The sequence below is a fragment of the Nyctibius grandis genome, chromosome 23 (assembly GCF_013368605.1).
Source record: "Nyctibius grandis isolate bNycGra1 chromosome 23, bNycGra1.pri, whole genome shotgun sequence".
NCBI classification, from domain to species: domain Eukaryota; kingdom Metazoa; phylum Chordata; class Aves; order Nyctibiiformes; family Nyctibiidae; genus Nyctibius; species Nyctibius grandis.
In genome coordinates, this window is record NC_090680.1 from 1,181,138 (window position 1) to 1,199,963 (window position 18,826).

At 47.9% G+C, this 18,826-nt stretch overlaps 1 protein-coding gene across 1 annotated transcript; it reads left to right on the forward strand.

Moving 5' to 3' along the window:
* Positions 1 to 473: 473 nt before the first annotated feature.
* LRRC58 (leucine rich repeat containing 58) lies at positions 474 to 18,560 on the forward strand. Its single transcript, XM_068417315.1, has 4 exons — positions 474 to 1,024; positions 10,014 to 10,142; positions 12,464 to 12,741; positions 14,240 to 18,560. The coding sequence occupies exons 1-4, from the start codon at positions 474 to 476 to the stop codon at positions 14,446 to 14,448; spliced, it is 1,167 nt and encodes a 388-aa protein (XP_068273416.1). The 3' UTR covers positions 14,449 to 18,560.
* Positions 18,561 to 18,826: the final 266 nt, after the last annotated feature.

An 18,826-nucleotide genomic window follows, 5' to 3' on the forward strand; every position in this document is an offset into this window, starting at 1 on the left:
GCACCCAGCGGTTCTCCAGCAGCCCGCCTGCCCAGGCCGGCCGGGAGCGGGCTGTAAGGTCACCCGGGGGTGTAAGGGTGACCCGAGGGGTGGGTAACGGTCCCGCAGGAGCAGCACCGACAACCTCCCCCGCCGGGCGCGGCGGTGCCGTCGGCCTCCCCCCAGGCGCTGCCCCCCGCGGGCCCGCCTCCGCGCCTCCCTCGCACGCTCGTTCCGGGGCCGCGGCGGAGCTCCCTCTCTCCCCGCCGCCAGCCCGCGGATGCCCCGCAACCTGCATAACAGCGCTCGCCCCTCTGCCGCCGCGGGGGCCGCTCTGGCTTCGGTGGGCGGCGCGCCCGGGATCGAGCATGGGGATGTGGGGCCGCGGGGCTATTCAGATTCCGGGGTGGGGCGGGGCGGGGCGAGGCGTGGGAGCCCCCGGGGTGACGCAAGGGCGGCGGCGCCGCGCGCGGACGTCGGTCGGCGCGAGCGGGATGGCGGCGGCGGCGGCGGGCGGCGAGGCCCCGGAGCTGGAGCCGGAGGCAGCGCGGCGCGGCCCGGCGGAGGAGGAGGAGGAGGAGGAGGAGGAGGGCGAGGAGGAGGAGGCGGTGGCGGCAGCGGAGGTGGCGGCGGAGGCAGAGCTGGCGGCGGAGCTGTCGGCGCGGCGCAGCGCGGAGGCGCGGCGCCTGGTGCTGTCGCCGCGGCGGCTGTGGGGCCCGCTGCCCGCCGGGCTGTCGCAGTGGTTCCCGGCGCTGGAGGTGCTGGACGTGAGCGGGACGGGGCTGGCGGAGCTGGGCGCGGAGCTGCTGGCCCTGCCGCGCCTCCACACGCTCCTGGCCAAGAACAACCGGCTGGGCGGGCCCGGCTCGCTGCCCAAGGGGCTGGGGCAGGCCCCGCTCGGCCGCTCCCTCCGCGTCCTCAACCTCAGCGGGAACCGCTTCGCCGAGGTGCCGCCCGCCCTGCTGGGGCTCCGCGGGCTGCAGAGCCTCAGCCTCGGCGGCAACCGCCTCCACGACATCCCGCCCGACATCCAGGAGCTCCGCAGGTGAGGGCAGGGCGCCGGGCGGGACGGGCCCCCCGCGCCTCCGGGGCCGGGCCTTTGCCCGCGGGCACGAGAAAAGCCCCGGCGGCTGCCAGACAAACCCGACCTGATTTTCTGGCTGCGGAGCCGGGTGCCGCCGGCAGCACGCCCCGGGTCTCGCTCCCGCTCGGGGAGTAGGTTTTGTGCAGCCTCAGATGTCTCCAAGCACCGCTGCTGCTAACGTGTCTCTCTCTCCCCCTCCGTCAGGTTGAGTTACCAAAACCCAAAGCCGCTCTTCAGGCAGAGACGATGGGTCTTCTGTGCTCGCCACATGGGCAACTCTTCCAGGATTTCATAGAATCATAGAATGGTTTGGGTTGGAAGGGACCTTAAAGATCATCTAGTTCCACCCCCCCTGCTACAGACAGGGACACCTTCCACCAGACCAGGTTGCTCAAAGCCCCATCCAACCTGGCCTTGAACACTGCCAGGGAGGGGGCAGCCACAACTTCTCTGGGCAACCTAGTCCTAGTCCTTGGGCTGCCTTGGTGCCAGGGAGGCTCACCTGATGACAGTGTGGTTGGTATGAGTGTTGACATGCAGAAGGTACTCCGTGGCGTTGCTTTAATACAAGATCTCTAGGCAAGAGCAAAATAGACCCCCTGGTCTCATGCAGCTCCGGGCTGCACGATGGACTGCTCAGGAGAATAAAGATCTGGTTGTGGCTTATGCAAACAATAGGGCCTTTCTGCTGACAGAGCTCCAGTCTCGTCAGGGTGCTTGCTGGCAAGGTTGGGTTTTTGTTGTATTTCTCTCCACCCATGTAGCTCATGCAGATCTGACAGATCAGCTGACAGATCTTCTGAAGTGTAGAGCCTGAGGCTGTGCTCAGGTGCAGTGGTACATCTGGCTCTGGGGCTGGATCAAACCACCGCAGGCCGATGACAGAGAAACCTATATCTGAATCACTGCAGTTAGGAACGTTGTTGGGGTGGGAACAGATCTTAGCTAAGACTGGGCATTGACTGCCTGCATTGACCTGGGAGAGGTACTTCTGAAGCCTGCCATCCTCCTGGGCAAGCCGGAGGCCGTGTTCCGAGTTGTGTGTTATACATGGGCACCTTGGTATGTTCTGCTGCTTCCTCAAGGCTCACAGTAGTCCCTGTGTGGCTCTGTGCTAATGCTTTGGGTCTGAATGTTCTTCACTCCAGCTCTTTGCCAAGGGACTTGCCAGAGGCAGCCTCTCTTTACACAAATTCCAGCAACCTTGACCCTAAGTAGCTGGATTTGTCCTGATGGCTCAACAGAACTGCGTCCAGTGGAAACACAGGATGTTATATGTGGGGTGCTGTCTCCTACGGTCCAAGGTGGAGGTGCCAGAACTGCTTGAGTGCTGTCGGGAAATGGTTTTGTCCACTGCAATATCATACAATTGGGTATGGGGCTTTTGCCAAGATGGCACAGCGTGCATCTGTTAGAGGGTCTGGAGCAATGCTGTGTTAAGCTAAGTTTGAGAGATGCTGTGAGGCATGTTGAGTTCTAGAGAATGCCCAGGCCCTTTTTGGCAAAGTTGGGCTGTGTCATGGGTTGGGGCTGCCATGAGGAGGAGGAACCTCAGCTTTCTCTTTGTTCAGGAGCAGTTGCTTCAGGGATAACGGAAGAAATGAGGACAGTGGCACCAACTTCATGGGAGAGGATGCCAATGGAGGAGGGCAGTTGTGCCTGGGGGATGATCCACATTGCCTCCATAGTGTGCCTGGTAGCATCCAGGATGTGTTTGGGATCTGATTGTTGCGCCCACCTCTGAGGCAGAGACTCCCTGCTGCTGCTTACATGCTCTCATCTGTGGTTGTGGTTTCTCCCTCTCTTTTTTTCCCCCAAGAAAACAAACTTCAGCCCTGCTTTTTGTTGTGCTGCTGACCCCGGGAAGGTACCAAGCTGCATAGCATGGTGCCCCAGCGGGCTGAGTGCTGTGCTTTGTGCTGCACCGCTGTCAAGCTACAGCCGCATGGTTACTCTGCCGTGTTCCTCTGGCCTGCTCCTGTTTGTCCTGTCCTGCAGCTTTTCTTGGGCTGGTCATGCTCGAACCCCAGCATGACAATTCCGAGAGGGCAAATGCGGACAAAGCTATTGAACTGTCTGTTTATCGTTACAAAGTGATGTGTCAGGTGGAAAAACTAGACGACCCACCTTGTGTCTGCTGCCCGCGTAATCACTGCTAACTCATTGAACTTCTGCTAACGTGCCGCCATAATGTAATTGAACTTTAGCTCAAGATAGCGAATCTGTGCTCCACCAGGGTTGTCAGCTTCTTTACCACTGGGCCATCAGTGACTCTTCTGCATCTGGGACTGCTTAAGTAACAAAAGGCAGCAGCACGCTTGCTTGCCAGAGCTGGGAGAAAAGAATACTTTATAATCTAATATTCCTCCAGAGGGAATCCTGAACCTACTCATTGGGAACCAGATAATGTACTGGAGAGAAACTGCTGCCAGACCCTCCTCCCACCTGCCAACAAGAGAGATGTCCGCAACATGAGCGTGCGTAGTGTTGAAGTGGGTAAAACAAGCCTAAGCAAGGACAGAGCAGAGCCAGCTGTTGTGGCAGGGCAACGTGGAGACATCTGTTCATTTCTGAACTCTGGGCGGGAGGTGGGACCTGGTGTAGGTGTTGGGGCTTCTGTTAACCTCACAGCTCAAGCTGCAAGTGTCCGTCTCGCTGTTGCTGGCAAGCCAAGACTTCGAGCCTTTTTCCATATCCAACTTCCCATAAAAGAAATTTTTCTCATGTCTCGTGGTCTCTGAGACCACAGAGGAATGCAGGCAGCGCTTTGACTGGACACGTTCCTCCTGCTGGTACTAGAGTTCCTGAGGCCAGCAGTTCTCCTCTTCCTGTGACCCTTCCCCTTTGCTCCAGTCACTGATTATAGAGCTGAGCAGAGTTGTGGAGATCTAGAAATACTATTTATATTTCCAGGGAGTGTCTGAGCTCTGATGAGATTTTTTGTTGTTGTTAAATTCTTGATAACTTGATAATTCTTTACTCTGCACCCTATACAGTTTCCTGTTGTAGTTTCTGAAGGGGTAGCGCATCACTTTTAATGAAGGCCAGGAATACTGCAGGTAAGGAGTCTATGTGGTGAAGTTGAAAGAATAGAAAGCTGATGGGTTTGATCTGCTGAAGAAGGAGCATGCTGGCAATTACAAATGCAAAGGCTCTGGACTGAGAGATGGATGCCATGTGGTGTTAGTCACATGAAAATAATAAATCCATAACTCTGCAGCAAGCTGGGGTCAGGCATTTTGTGCAGAAACTTTACCCTAGCATGTTCCTAGTGATTTGGCAAGTTATTGAACAGCAATAAGAACCACAGCCAGTCCTGCTGTTGTCTTGTCTTATTCCTTCCAGCTTCGGCCAACTGTCCTATCCTTGCCCACACAAATCTATGTGCAGTGCAAGATCCTGCAGAACATGTGTGGCTTTCACCTGATTATCAGTTGCCTCCTAGGCTGTTGTAGAAGGGACCACCTGTAGACGTTCCAATGCTTGAAGCTTCCTTCAAATGGCTTCACAAGTGGATGATCATGATTGCTCTGGTGGTGGCAGCAGGGTGATGCTGGTCGTAGCATGCTGGCACCAAGGATGAATAGCCTTGGCTTCATGTTTTCCATTAGGGAACCGTTGTGGAAAATGCAATGTTCTTTCCTCCTAATTCCAGCATAAGTGTCTATGGTGACCTGCATCAGCCTCTTAAGTTTCTGAGAAAGAAGGTAAGTGTGGGCTTTTGTTTAATCATGTTGAGGCTCCTTCTGCATGCTCACCACCCCAGTTGCTGTCAGCTAGCAGTGTCAGTACAGTGCAAGACCTGAATTGCAGCATTGGCTGTTGCTGTGAATTTAGAGTAGAAAATGCATCAGATGGATGAGAGCAGCCCTCTCTGCATTGCTTTCCTGTTTGTTGCCAGATAAAAGATGAACTTAGCATACGTAGATGTGTCATCTTTCTGTAGTTCTTCCTCCAGCATTGACCTTGCTGTGTTTTCAGTGTGAGATGTTATGGTCAGTCAGTCTCAGACTCAATTCACAGCCCCCAGCAGCTCCTGAACTGTGATCTGTGTGGACATCCCACCGCTGCATTGGTTGGGTGTATCCTTCCTCTGCTGATCCAGCTGGGCACGCGCTAAGGGGCATCTATTTGTGCCCATTTTGGACAAATTTTTTTTGGCAAGTCTGGTAAAATACAGCTCTGATCTTCACTGCCCAGCCGTGGCTTTTGGCTTAAGGGTGCATGGATTGCCCTCATCAGTGTGCCCGCTTGGGGAAACGTCTTGCAAGTGTCCCATAAAGGGAAAAATTCTCAAGAACTTCGTGAAATGCAGTTGGTACCTTGAATCTCCTGATGTGAATTTCAAGTTTAGTCTTACTCTTGTAGTTAATACTCTCACGCTCAGTAGAGGACCAGGAGCAGGTGGAAAGAGCTTGTAAAAGAGCCAGGCTCTTTCCAGGTATCTGCTCTGCATGCTCCTTTCCTTCTTGCTTGGATTCCTCTGGTAAAGCCCAGTTGTGCAAGGGCTGGGATCAAAGGCCTCAGATGCCTAACTGGATTCATCCAAGTTTTGTGTAAAGGCTTAGATGCAACGAAAACCAGAGTATTTGCTTTTATTCGTGGGTAGTATTAAGCACGTTAGATGAGCATACGCTTAAGAACGGCTGTTCCAGTGTGGGAAAAACGGCAAGTGAAGCTTTGATAAAGATACAGCATTAGGAAATCTGCTTGCTGCCTCCCTTTTTCATCCCCTCTTCAAACGTTTTGCAAATAGTTTTCAGACGACCGTTTGATCTTCAATTTGCGTGTCAGCAAAGGCTGTGCGGTTCTCTCAGGAATTAGCAAATCGTAGAACAGGGTTAACAGGAGTGTATTGTGGGCTGCTTTTAAATTCCTCCCTTGCATGAGCCTCAAAACTGCCCTGGAAATTTCTTGCTAAAAAGTTTATCTTAAAAAAGACCTGGAGCTATTTCAGGCTCCATTGTTTCATTTTAGATTATCTATTTAGATGCATCTGTTTGATGTCAGCTGTTAAATTTTATCCAAAGGAGCATCTGCGGGCAAACAGGGTGGATTGAAAATTTGGGTATCTTCCGTGCCAGAAGACGTTCTCCCCTTGAAACATGACCATGAAAGTCGTTGTAATTGACAGGGTATCAGAAATACCTCTAGTGCTCAGAGTGGGCTCTTATTTACTGAGTGTTTTGGGGCTTTTTGATTTGCTTTGTGGTGTATGATGATCTGGAAACCTCAAAGACATACTCAAGCAAGAACGTACAGTCTCTTGGCGTGTTAAACTTTGCCACCACCACCTGAATTGATTCATGGTTGTTTGAGCGTTTCCCCGCTCCCTTCCTATATGTAAAAGGATTTTCCCAGCCACCCTACAGCCCGGCGGTGTGGCATCCCCTGCCAGAGAGGAGCGACGGGCATGGCGTGGCTGCTGCTCGCAGCAATTAGTACTGGATGTGTGGAGCGAGGGACCTGCTGGGTATGAGGCTGGCTGAAAGGGACTCTGCCCTTTTATCAGGGTGTTTGTAAACATTGCTAAAAGGCAGGAGAGAAAGTGTCAGCCCCCATTAGTTACTCTGTCAAATGGATTTTTATTTTTTTTTTTCAGTTTTTGTTGGGATGGATTTTGTTAGTGTTTGTGCCCCCTTGAAACTCGTTCAGCCAGAGCCTGCGTGGCAGGTTGGAAGTACGTCACTTATTCTAGCTTCAAAAATAGGAGCTGAGCTTATGTTTGTTCGAGGCTGGTTGCTGTCTGGCTTTTCTAAGTTCCTGGACTGACTTTTGAAAGTACAGAAAAATTCCAGCTCTCCCTCTGTGTACACAGCGATGCACGAGACCTCAGCTGGCTGGTCCGAATGACTATGCAGATTAATGATTGTCAGACAAACTGGGTCTTGGTGTGAAAGGTTAGTTAGAAGTGTTCACTGAGCTCAGACCCGTCTCTGCTGTGGAAAAGCTGTGGTAAACGTTGTGGACTGCCTTGTTAGAGGGGCTCTTTTGTGAGGAGGGCAGAGCTCTGCAGTGCTCTTGCTCATCTTACTGAGCAGCAAAGTGTCCCCCGAGTAGGACAGCTTGAGAGCCAGCATTGCCTTGGCCTGTCGTGATTAGCTTTGCTCAAATGATTCTTGACACTTTAATTTGATGCAGAAATGGCTGTTATTAATTCTTCCATCTTGCTCAGCCAAGACTAGATGAGATCCTTCTTTCTAGAAAGTTGTGTTTGGGGGACGGGAGTTATAGATTTCTTTTGCCTACTGAGCAGTGTTTCAGTGGAAGCTGTAAAAATATCTTTGCTGTATTTAAAATAAGTTTCTTTATAGTTTCAAAACCTCCTGCTTGTGCTTTTTAAATAAATTTACCATCCAATTCATATCTTAAGTTGATGTTGGAAAGTCTGAATTTGCTATACTAGACTGGGCCCAGTGAGTTGTTAGTCTACTGACCCCAAAAAGGTGACTCAGAAGATAGGTAAAAAGAGAAAAATTTTTAAGCAGCCCTTTGTTGCCACTGAAGGAGTTACCTTATTTAGTAGATTTTTAGTTAGAGACAGTTTGTAGTCTGATGTTGGAGCTTTATATCCTAGCTGATATAACTGAGTGTTCTCATTACACAGACTACAAAGAATGGATTTGAAAGCTGCTGCTCTTGAAACTTAGGCATTTCATGCCTTAAAATGAATTTCAAAAACATTTTTTACTATATGTTTTGCACCCCTCTTCCCCTTCCCTTCCCTGGTAGTATGTGTTTTTATGCAGTGTGGCCTTATGGGCATTATTGTCTTCAAACGTAGAGGATGAAGAGTTAATTATTCACTTTTCCTGGGAAGTGGAGACCTGTGCATATCTAAACCTTGTTTAAACATTGAAATCCACGTTACTAGAATTCCCGTGCCCAGCAGTTTTCGGTGTGGGCTCCAGTGATGGCATGGAGTTAAAATATGCCTAGGAATTGTATGGTCAGCAGTTAATGAGAGCCAAGCAGCCTAAATCCACTTTGGGAAACAATGGAGGTTGAAGGAGGAATTTTGGTTAAAACTCAGGGCTTTGTTAGGGGATCAAAATTTAATTAAATATAATCTCCCCTTGACGTGGTCTCTGCAGAGCAACCTTCCTCGTACGCCCACTCCTCACCTACAGGTTGTCTGTGTAGAAGAGAGGCTACTGTTGAGCAGTGGGGTTTTGGTGGTGGTTTTTTGCCTGTGTATTTTCTTGTGTGTTCAGAATAAACTCTAAATGTGCTGTCCTACTTGATCTCTCAGCTGAAGCAAGTATACTTACTTCCTTTCATACAGCCAAATTCAGTTTAAGGCTTAATTTTGTGCTCACTTTGTCAAATTTCAGTTATTTAGCTTGCCTCTGACGTATTCCGAAAAGGTAAGCGAATGCGGGGGAAGTTAAGCTCTGTGAGCATCTCCTGGTGTGTTGCAGAGGTCTGTTGTTCTGTTCTTTGCTGTTGGGCAGATGGACCTTTGTGCTGTGTTAGTGGCCCCCGTAGCCCAAGCAGATGCTGTCATTGGATCTTTGGGGTTCAAGTTTCTTGCAAGAACTGAACGAAATAGCCTCTTTCTACTGCTCTTCTGCTTCATCCCAGGGGAAGCCCCAGGGAGGAGCTTCTCTGGTGCTCCACACTTGCTGTGGCACAGTTGTAAGGTCCAGACCTTCGTTGGGTCGACCACCATCTCTTGGGTGGTTTGGTTGTGTGTTTCTTTGCCAGTTGTATCCATAGCCTTTCTCAGTTGCTGGGGTGAGATGAAGGCGTCTCCTGTTCCAAGGAGGTTGTAAGCTGTTCTTAAAGAAAGGCTGATGGAGCCTGGATGACTTCTCTGCCCCTGACCCACGGGGAATGCTTGGTGGATCAGAGGGAGCCAATGTGCCAATGTGAGGGGGCAGCTGACCTGAGTACATGTGGGAGATCTTGAACCAGCACCTGTGGACAGGACCGTGGGATCCACCTTTTTCAGGCATGGGGAAAAGTGTTGTCTGGACAGTGATTAGCGATGGTGTCCCTTCCCAGCCAGAAGTACCCAAACTGAACCTGCCTTTGCTCCTCTTCCAGACAACACCCGAGAACAGGGGAGAAAAGCTATTTGACCCTGTGAAATGGGGACTTGAAGCTGTTATGTCAAAGAGAAGTACTTGCCAATTTTTCTTCCTAGAAGGGCAGAGATGCACAGCACATACTGGATGCTCAACCTGGCAGAAAGGATATAGTGCCTCTCTTCCTGTCTCCCATCCACTGAGTTTTCACAGGATGTCCAGTGAATTTTATTTTTTTTTAATTTAGGCCCAAACTGCAGTTAAGCCCAGATAATGTTTGTGGTAGCTTTGGGCTCCGTGACCTCAGTATACTGAAATCAGTCTACCTGAGAAATCGCACGCGTGTGCTTGCGTGACTCAGATGCCCTCTGAGTGTTGTCAGTGTGTGAATTGTATCAAAACAGGACTGGATGCCTCTGACTTCTGCTGAAAGGTTGCAGTTAGTCACTGAGGAGTCAAATGATACCGTAAAGAGTGACTAGCACTTGTGCAGGGCTAAGAATTTCAGGGAGAGCCACTGCTCTCTTGCTTTGCTCCTGTTGAAACTGAGAGCTCCCAGTGGCTGCAGCAGGAGCTGGGGCAGTGCTGCAGACCCTGTGTGCACGGGCTGTTCTTCCTTGGAAGTACGAGCTTGTGGGGTTGGTGTAGGAATGCTTAGTTGTCCAGTCCCTACCTACAGATGTAGTGGTGACTGCAGGAGGCTGGAGGTAAATCTCAACATTATCTGTTGTGAAACAGCAGCTCTGTTGTAATTTTGATGTGCAACTCAGCTTTTTTTTTTTTCTCCTCAGCAAATTATCTCATCCATAGTCATCTGTAAGTTTTCTTTAAGAAATGCAGGAGGTGAGAATACCTAGTGTTAAATGGAACTGGAAGTGACCTTAATGAAATAATTCAGTGTTTTCTCGTTTCTTTTTCAGTTTAGAGTTTCTGTACCTTGGAGGGAATTTCATTACTTCAATTCCACCTGAATTAGCAAACCTGCCTTCTCTGAGCTATCTAGTTCTGTGTGACAACAAGATCCAGAGCATTCCACCTCAGCTGGCACAGTGAGTATTTACTGTCATCAGCCACCAGCTGTAATTAACTCTTTGAACTGTTTCTTCTGCACGTATGGATAAAAGCACCTGGGAGATGAGGGGAGAGCAGTGGATGTTGTCTACCTTGACTTCAGCAAAGGCTTTTGACACTGTCTCCCACAATATCCTCATAGGAGAGCTCAGGAAGTGTGGGTTAGATGAGTGCACAGTGAGGTGGATTCAGAACTGGCTGAACGACAGAGCTCAGAGGGTTGTGATCAGCAGCACGGAGTCTAGTTGGAGGCCTGTAGCTAGTGGTGTATCCCAGGGGTCAGTACTGGGTCCGGTCCTGTTCAACTTATTCATCAATGATCTGGACAAATGGACAGAGAGTACCCTCAGCAAGTTTGCTGATGATACAGAACTGGGAGGAGTGGCTGATACCCCAGCAGGCCGTGCTGCCATTCAGCGAGACCTGGACAGGCTGGAGAGCTGGGGGAGAGGAACCTCATGAAGTTCAACAGAGGCAAGTGTAGGGTCCTGCACCTAGGGAGGAATAAGCCCACGCACCAGTACAGGTTGGGGTTATTCCAGGACCAGCTGGAAAGCAGCTCTGCAAAGAAAGTCCTGGGAGTTCTGGTGGACAAGTTCACCATGAGCTAACGGTGTGCCCTTGTGTCCAGGAAGGCCAATGGTATCCTGGGGGGCATTAGGAAGAGTGTGGCCAGCAGGTCAAGGGAGGTTATCCTCCCTCTCTACACAGCTCTGGTGAGGCCACACCTGGAGTACTGTGTCCAGTTCTGGGCCCCCCAGTTCAAGAAACACAAGAAGGAACTACTGGAGGGAGTCCAGTGGAGGGCTACAAAGATGATCAGAGGACTGGAGCATCTCTCCTATGAGACTGAGGGAGCTGGGTCTGTTTATCCTGGAGAAGAGAAGACTGAGGGGAATCTTATCAATACTTACAAATACCTTAGGGGCGGGTGTCAAGAGGATGGGGTGAGACTCTTCTCAGTGGTTCCCAGTGACAGGACAAGGGGCAATGGGCACAAACTGAAACACTGGAAGTTCCATCTGAATATGAAGAAAAACTTCTTTACTTTGAGGGTGACAGAGCACTGGAACGGGCTGCCCAGGGAGGTTGTGGAGTCTCCTTCTCTGGAGATATTCAGAACCCACCTGGACACAACCCTGTGCAATGTGCTCTATTCCATGGATATATAATATGGAAAACTTAATCAAAGGGTTATGAAAGAAAAAATGTCACTAAGTGTACACTTTAAGGTGAATTAATAGATTTGTACAGGGAGCCCTGAGAAGTACCTGGGCAACTCAGAAAAGATAACTACTGTGCTACCATTTCCTTAGTGATGAATGCTTGGTCTGTTTTGTCTTTCACCCAAGGCCTTTTTATGTCTGCTTTTGTATTGCACCATTCCCTGTGTTCCTTCGGCATTTCGTGCTCTAGGATCTCATCATGTTTTAGTGTTTGTTAAATCCTACAGCACAGCCATAGAGGATAAGTTACTGCTTTATCTGTTTCAGAACAGAGGAAAGAAGACACTGCAAACTCTGTATGGGTAGCATAAGATGGGAAGTGAAGAATTCAGTGTGTAGATGAAACCCCAAAAGCAAATGGATGGCAGCACAGGGTTTTCTGAGTTGGAATTTGATGTGCAATGTTTAATGACTCCAGTCGTCTTGTAACTTGTACTGGTTTGAGAGCGTCCCTGGACGCTTTGCTGGAGCATTGCTTTGTGTTTCCAGAGTGAGGAGAGCACCTCCTCCAAAAGCCAAGAAGCTTGTCCCCTGTGCTGGTGCTAGCCTGGCATAACCTTGCTTAGCTTTGGAGATGTAGCAGTATCGCAGCACGAGGCGGTGCAGCCGCAAGCAATGAAAACACGGGGTTTTCCAGGGCTGGCTGCCGACCAGCGATCATCTTTAATGCATGAGAGAAAGCAGGTGACTTATTCCAAGTATTGCATGGAACCGTTCTTGGTGGGTTCAGTGGGTACAAGGAAACATTATCTCCCCTGAAAGCACAGTTTGTGTACTTTTGTTCTGTGCTGCCTTTTTTTTTGGGGGGGATGTGGCAGGAATACCGGGAGGGACAGCAGCATGTTCGAGGCTGTGTTTCTTTAACAAGCATTCCGGAACTGGGCCAAGTTTTCTAGGGCATTGTCTGTGCTGGAGTAACAGCAGCTCTTTTAGCGTGAATTTATGCTTTAAATGGAAGCAAAGACAACGGAAAAGAAGTTGGTGGGAGAGAGGAGAATAATTGGGTCCGTGTAATGTGGTTGTGGAATGACTTTGCTTGCACATCTTGACTCGGTTTCCGCCTCCATCCCCAGGCTGCATTCCCTGCGTTCCCTTAGCCTGCACAATAACCTGCTGACTTACCTTCCTCGAGAGATCCTTAACCTGGTGCACCTGGAAGAGCTGAGCTTGCGTGGGAACCCACTGGTGGTTCGCTTTGTCCGTGACCTGACCTACAATCCCCCAAGCCTTCAGGAACTGGCCGGACGCACAATTAAAACTCGCAACGTTCCCTACGCTCCCAGCGATCTCCCGGAGAATCTTGTCCGGTATCTGAGCTTGGCCAGCAACTGTCCCAACCCTAAATGCGGGGGTAAGTTCACCCACACTGCTCTGCTTCCTGCTTTTACCTGATGGCTTTTCCTTCCCTCTGACTTGCCATGACTTCAGTAGCTCAGTCAGGTTAGATGTGTTGTTGCATCCAAATTCTAGCTGTATTTCATTGGCTCCAGGTCTCCTGCAAAACTTCTCTTTAAGGAACCTTGTTCACTTAGGCACAACGTTCAAAGTTGTAGTGCTGATTTACTGTATTTGCATGGGAGGGTAAGAGAGTGCTGCTTTTGGAGGCTTTGCAGCTCATCCCAGCACTCCACTATGCTTTTACGGTCTGAAGTTTCCGATCTGTCTGCCCTGAAGTAGCTCAGACTGTAATAGACTCAGACTAAGTAGTGGACAGGAGAACTTCTGCACGCACTCTTGCTGAACAGCGAGCTTCATTTCTGGGTGGAAAAGAGGAGGGAGCCCATAGTGCTTGGCAGTTACCAAGAGCTACTTGTTTAGCTCTTGCTTGGGACTACTAGCGTGTAGTTCCTGGAAGGAGAGGACTTCATAGAAAAGCCTAGAATGCTTGGCCTTAATTTGGCTTAATGCTTAATCTTTATCCAGAGTAAATGATATGCGCATTTAGCCTTTAGAAGATTAAGAAAAAAAATCATTAATTATTATCTACCCTGCAGTCATAATGCAGGCTGTTATCTTACCTCCTTATGGGGCAATATCAAAGCATGCTCTGTAAGCAAAGGTGGAAGAACTGGAATTTGTGTTGGAAGGGAAAGAAATGTTTCATTTTTTTGGAGTTTTGCACAGCTTGGGTAACAGTGGATTGGTTTTGTGCTTTTTCACTTTTCCTTATGAACTAGCACAGTCCTGCAGTGTTGCTCTAGCACTGCAGGAGACAAGCTACTCGAAACCAGCTAGGACTTAAAACGCTGCTGGAAACTTCTGAAAATGTCAGTGTCTAAAATCACTTGCTGTGACAGGAAGAGAACGTAACTGTGTGTTGCAGCAACGCTGTTGCCATGGGAAGTAGCATCCAAGCTCAGCATGGTGGCTTCACTCAAGCAGAAGAAAAGTAGAGCTATGAAGGTCTATTTGTGAACGCATTTTTGCTAGCTGGTAGAAGAGGTTTTACAAGTTTGAAAATAGAGCGGATGAATTAATTTGACATCTAAGAAGTTTGCAAATTCCCAGCCTGAAGATTTCTCCCTAATGGTTAGAAGAAATCGCTGAATTCTTTGGAAGTAGCTGCCCTGTGTCTTTTCATGTAGAGTGTGCTGTTCTGAATCACCTACCAGATGCAGTTTTACGGGATTTTTTTGTTTTTCTTGCTAAGAAAAGAAATTTCACATTTCCATAGGTGTCCTGGTCCCTTCTCTCCCTCCAGTATCCCTTGTCCTTCTACAGCCAGTGCTGTGTCAATTAATTAAATCCTAATTTGAGGCATTTGCACCAGACGGAACAACCTTGCACAGCTTACAGATTTCTCCACACGGGGTCTCATGATGTTGTTACTGTCCTCTCTGCCCTTACAGGTGTCTACTTCGACAGCTGTGTCAGACAAATCAAGTTCGTTGACTTCTGTGGGAAGTATCGCCTCCCGCTGATGCACTACCTGTGCTCCCCAGAGTGCTCCTCTCCCTGCAGCTCTGCCTCCCAGAGCTCTACTTCCCAGAGCGAGTCTGACTCTGAGGATGAAGCCAGTGTCGCTGCGCGCAGGATGCAGAAAGTCCTTCTGGGATAACAGGGAGCAAGAGGAGAAGACTGGAAGGAAAACGTATTTGAAAAACAATAATGGAAGAGCAAAGCTTGAGCCTCTGGCCTCAAGGGCTCATGAGAAACTGTCCTTAAGTCCATGTAAGGGGCAGAACATCTTAGCAAGCCTAGACTTGCTTGGTGCAGTGCTACTTGAGAGAACTAACTCAGTGGCATACTGCCTGTAGGGTGCCTGGGGTTGTTAGGAACTGCTGTCTGGGAGACACCCCCCCTCCCTCGTACAGGCTGGGGAGGGGGATTTGTTCTCACTGGCGGATTGAGAAGGGTTGTAATATATGACACTTCACTGGACTTCAGTCATCCTGCAGAGCGAAGGAGACTGTCCAGATCTTTTAACACTGTGGTAAATCAGAAACAGGCTAATGATGCCATGTGAGTATGTGTGGACCCCAATGTTTTATGTAGCGTTTTGATTCTTTGCTGTCTCCTTTGATCTCAGTTACAGATTTTACACCCATCCACTAAAAATGGGAGTTGGGGTTTTTTTTTGTTCAGGAGTAGATTTTTCCAAGCTGGTTACCCTTCCTTTCCCTACAGGTGTAGTGTCTCTGTGCTGTTACACATTACAGCCGTCATAGAACTGAGCCACCTTTTTTCTCCCTTGTTATACCAAGCTGCTCTTAGTGTCTCATCCTGACTTATATTCGTTATTTTTCTTCACTCTGCCTCTTCCCACTACACCTGGAGTGTTGCTGTCTTTATGGTGCCTTCAGAAAACAGACAAGTTGTTCTACTGAGACTTGGTATTACTTCAGACTTGTGGCTGTACATGCCTGTGCGAGGGACCAGATGTCATGCTCTGTATCATGTTTTCGAGTCTCAGCTTACTGGAGCAAATCTGCTTTTATATCTGTGAATTGCAGGAAAGGTCTTGATTGACACTTCTTGTTTCTAAACAACCATGTCCCCCTGCTGCATCTAGCTTTGCTATGCTTGGTACAGCGTTAGTTTCCAACTTTAAGGTCATCTGCTTAAGGTAGGCAGCAGCTTACTGAATTGGAAGTACCCTGGAGAAGTGCCATGGAGAATCAAGTTTTTTTTCTTATTCATAACATGAGAGGAAAAGCCAGCAGGGAGGCTAAGGCGCGTTGTCTGAGCATCTTGCACGAGGTGGTTTTGAAACATCTTCCTTATTTATTTGTTTGCGTTTGCTCTTGTTAGAATGGCTTTGGCAGGCTGTTGGATTGTTCAAGTAGCACATTCAGTTATCTTAAACTATGTTTAAAGGAAGGCTGCAGAACATAGCTCAGAATTTTTAAGTCTCAAGAAATAGCTTAAAAAAAATAATATTATGAATTGACAGGTATCTATAAATCTACTTTATGGAGCTGTTGTGTCTTTTGCTCATTGAGAGCTGCCCCTTCATTAGTATTTAATGGCAGACAGTCCTTTTGATGCAGTTTCAGGTAGAGCAAATCCAACTGTGCCTTCGAATGCACGAGCAGAGCAAATACATTGTGTTAAGAAGCTGAATGAACAAGAAAAACTTTTCTTAACCCACTTTGGCCCTATGGGGGAAATTAAAAACCTGTGCTCCTCTCCTGCATTCGGAAAACACATGTACCTACTTGAATATCTGATGGCAGCTCTGTGTTAATGGTCCTGTTTAATTATATTTGACACTTTATATATTAAAGCACTTTGATAATTCTACTCTTTGTAACTAGCTTTAGTGATTTTTTTAATTATTATTAGACTACAGTTTTTCATTTAATGTGACCTGAAGAACAAGGTGTGTGAAACTGTACGTTCCAGTCTGTCTCGGTGGGTAGATTGAACTTCTTGCCTTTCATTTCCTTGACAGCACTGCTCATTTTCCCCAGTTTCCTTTGGAGAGAACTGGAATTTGAAAGAAATGATCTGGCTGTAAAATAGCACCCCGTCTGTTATTAATCATTGCAACTTAGTCTGAAGATTCCCCACACGCACAGGTCCACAGGGAACTAAATCGCATGCTCTCTGTGCCTTTCCAAGTGATTTTTTTTTTTTTAAAGTACGTTTTTAAGACACAATAAGCAAAGCAACTGGATGTCACTTTAGGAAATTCTGTGAGGTTTGCTTGGAAGAACAATCTACAGATCTTGGGAGAAACCAACTGCATGCAGTTAGTTAAATTGGGATCAGTGAGTGGCCGGTGTTTTGTTCTTCATCTCCTCTTTCAGGTGCTTCTTCCCGTCCCAAGTGAATGTCCTCATACCAGTGCTAAAGGACAGTAAACTGATTGCAGAGCCACGATTTTAAATTGGCTGCTAGTGTAACAGTAGTGAGCAACTGAGTGATCTAGAGCTTGGCTCTTCTGCCAGTGCACGTGAGCCACACAAGTTGAGATCTCAAGATCTTTTAAGCTCAGGGCCATGAGGTACCACCTTCCTTTCTTCTCTTTAGCAGCAGCTGTCTTGAAGTCATGCATTTTTCACTTCACAAAGTTAGATTTCACCATGGTTCCTGTTTGCACAGTAGCGTGTCTGTGTGTGACGGGCTAAGACCAGTGGTGGCTGGTTCTAATTTCGCTCCATCCTTAACTGCATTTTCTTTCCTAACTGAACAGGCATCCCATTTCCACCCCAATTCTAATAGAGTTAATAGGCTAATGTTTTTTCACAGCTTCTTCATTGTAGCCGGGTCAAAACTTGACAGCTTATGCAGCTGATATCTCTATGCATTTTTAGACTTGATAAAATGTCTCTTAAAAATTTATATATATATATTCCCAAATATAGCTACCAAGTTTTCTTTTTGCTGCTGGGCTTTGAAGTGCAATTCAAGTAAGTCAGAATTTAAAACAATCAAGGCCTTGTAAGAAAAACAAATGGTTGGTTGGGGTTTTTTTTTTTCCCTTGGAGGTAGATTTGAGAGGACTAGGGATGCAGGTTTGTACCACAGTGCCTAAGGTACTGAGCTCCCAAGGGTCAAGTTTTTCAGCAATTGTTAACCCCCAAAGACTGGAAAATGTACTGGGCAATAATATAGGTAAGACACAACTTGAAAATACACTGATGGATGGTAGGGACTAGTTCCTACCGTCCCCTTCTCGGGAGCCCTGAGAAGTAGACAGTGGTTTTGCCACCATTGGAGCTCTTTTTGTGAGTTTTAAATAGTGGATTTCAGTTCCTACAGATGCGTCTCCAAGTGATGTCTTCAGTCAGTGTTTTGGTATCAGTCCCCTTGTTGCTACAGCAGCCCAGCACGTCCGGCTTTTGAAACTGTTCTTAAGCTGAGACACAAACGTGTGAAGTTGCTCATTGCCTCTTCCCCGCGGGGCCGGGGGCCCTGCCTGCATTCATCCCCTGCCCCGCCGCCTCTCTGCCAAGGGGAGCTGCTGGTGCCTTTCTGAATGCAGGTACTTAATGTGAGCAGTGGGGTCGTGTTAAAAAGAAGCAAAATATCAATTTGACTGGAAGCAACTTACACAGTTGCCAATTCTTTTATGTTTCTCTTTCTTTAATAAGAGGTGAGACTTGAGGAAGTCAGTAATGAATATTTAAACATACTCTGAAGTGGCCAGATGCAGTTTTTCATGGGCTTCTATCCTGGTCATTTTAAGTCTTTGAAATCTTGTGTTGAATTATAATGGGAGTGGGGGGGAGGGAGGGGAGAACCAGCTCCTTTTTGTTCCTTACTCTTGTTGGCAATAATGAATGGAAGGAATTTAATCCAATGAAAGTAATGAAACTTAATCCCTGCAATGTGTCTTTGTTACCCTGTTCAAAGAACTATTTTAATGCATCTTATTCACACCATGCCCTCCCTCCCCGACTGAAGATACTTCAAATAGACTACTTCAGAATGCACACTAATACAGCAGTAACTCTGGCTTGGAAACCTTTCTATTGATTATTTCATTTGCCTGCCTGACTAGAGGATTGATCTTTTACTGACCTGAACACTAAGGGTAGAAAGGGTTCTCATCCAGCCCTCTTGTTGAATTTGTATCATCATGAGCATTTGTTTTAGGAAATCTTGAAGTGCCTTATGTTTTTAAAAGTGCATTTTGCTAGAAATGTATGAATGTAGCATATCTCTAACAGTGTTTCATTATGAGCTGTAAAACAAATTGCAAACACTAAACCAAAAATGTTATTTCTACAGTTGTCTGTCCTTTATTTGCCGGCGTCTCGATTCTGGTATTGCCACAGGCAGAACCCTTGCAGAATTGTAAACATGAAAAATGGGGTTATACGTGGTTGGGGAACAGATGAGATTTGACCTGTGCTGTGTAAAACCAAGAGTAGGTGAGACTTCCAAAGGGACTGCTGAAACTCTTGGTTTTGGGGCCCACTTGAGACAGACCAGTGTGTGTTACAGCCCAGACCCTGTTTTACCTCTGGTACAGTGTTGCAGAAATT

Excerpts from the sequence above, each read along its gene's own strand:
- LRRC58 (XM_068417315.1), top strand. The coding sequence starts at position 474 with ATGGCGGCGGCGGCGGCGGGCGGCGAGGCCCCGGAGCTGGAGCCGGAG. Across the intron at positions 10,143-12,463 it reads ATTCCACCTCAGCTGGCACA|GCTGCATTCCCTGCGTTCCC; the intron begins GTGAGTATTTAC and ends CTCCATCCCCAG. Across the intron at positions 12,742-14,239 it reads TCCCAACCCTAAATGCGGGG|GTGTCTACTTCGACAGCTGT; the intron begins GTAAGTTCACCC and ends CTGCCCTTACAG.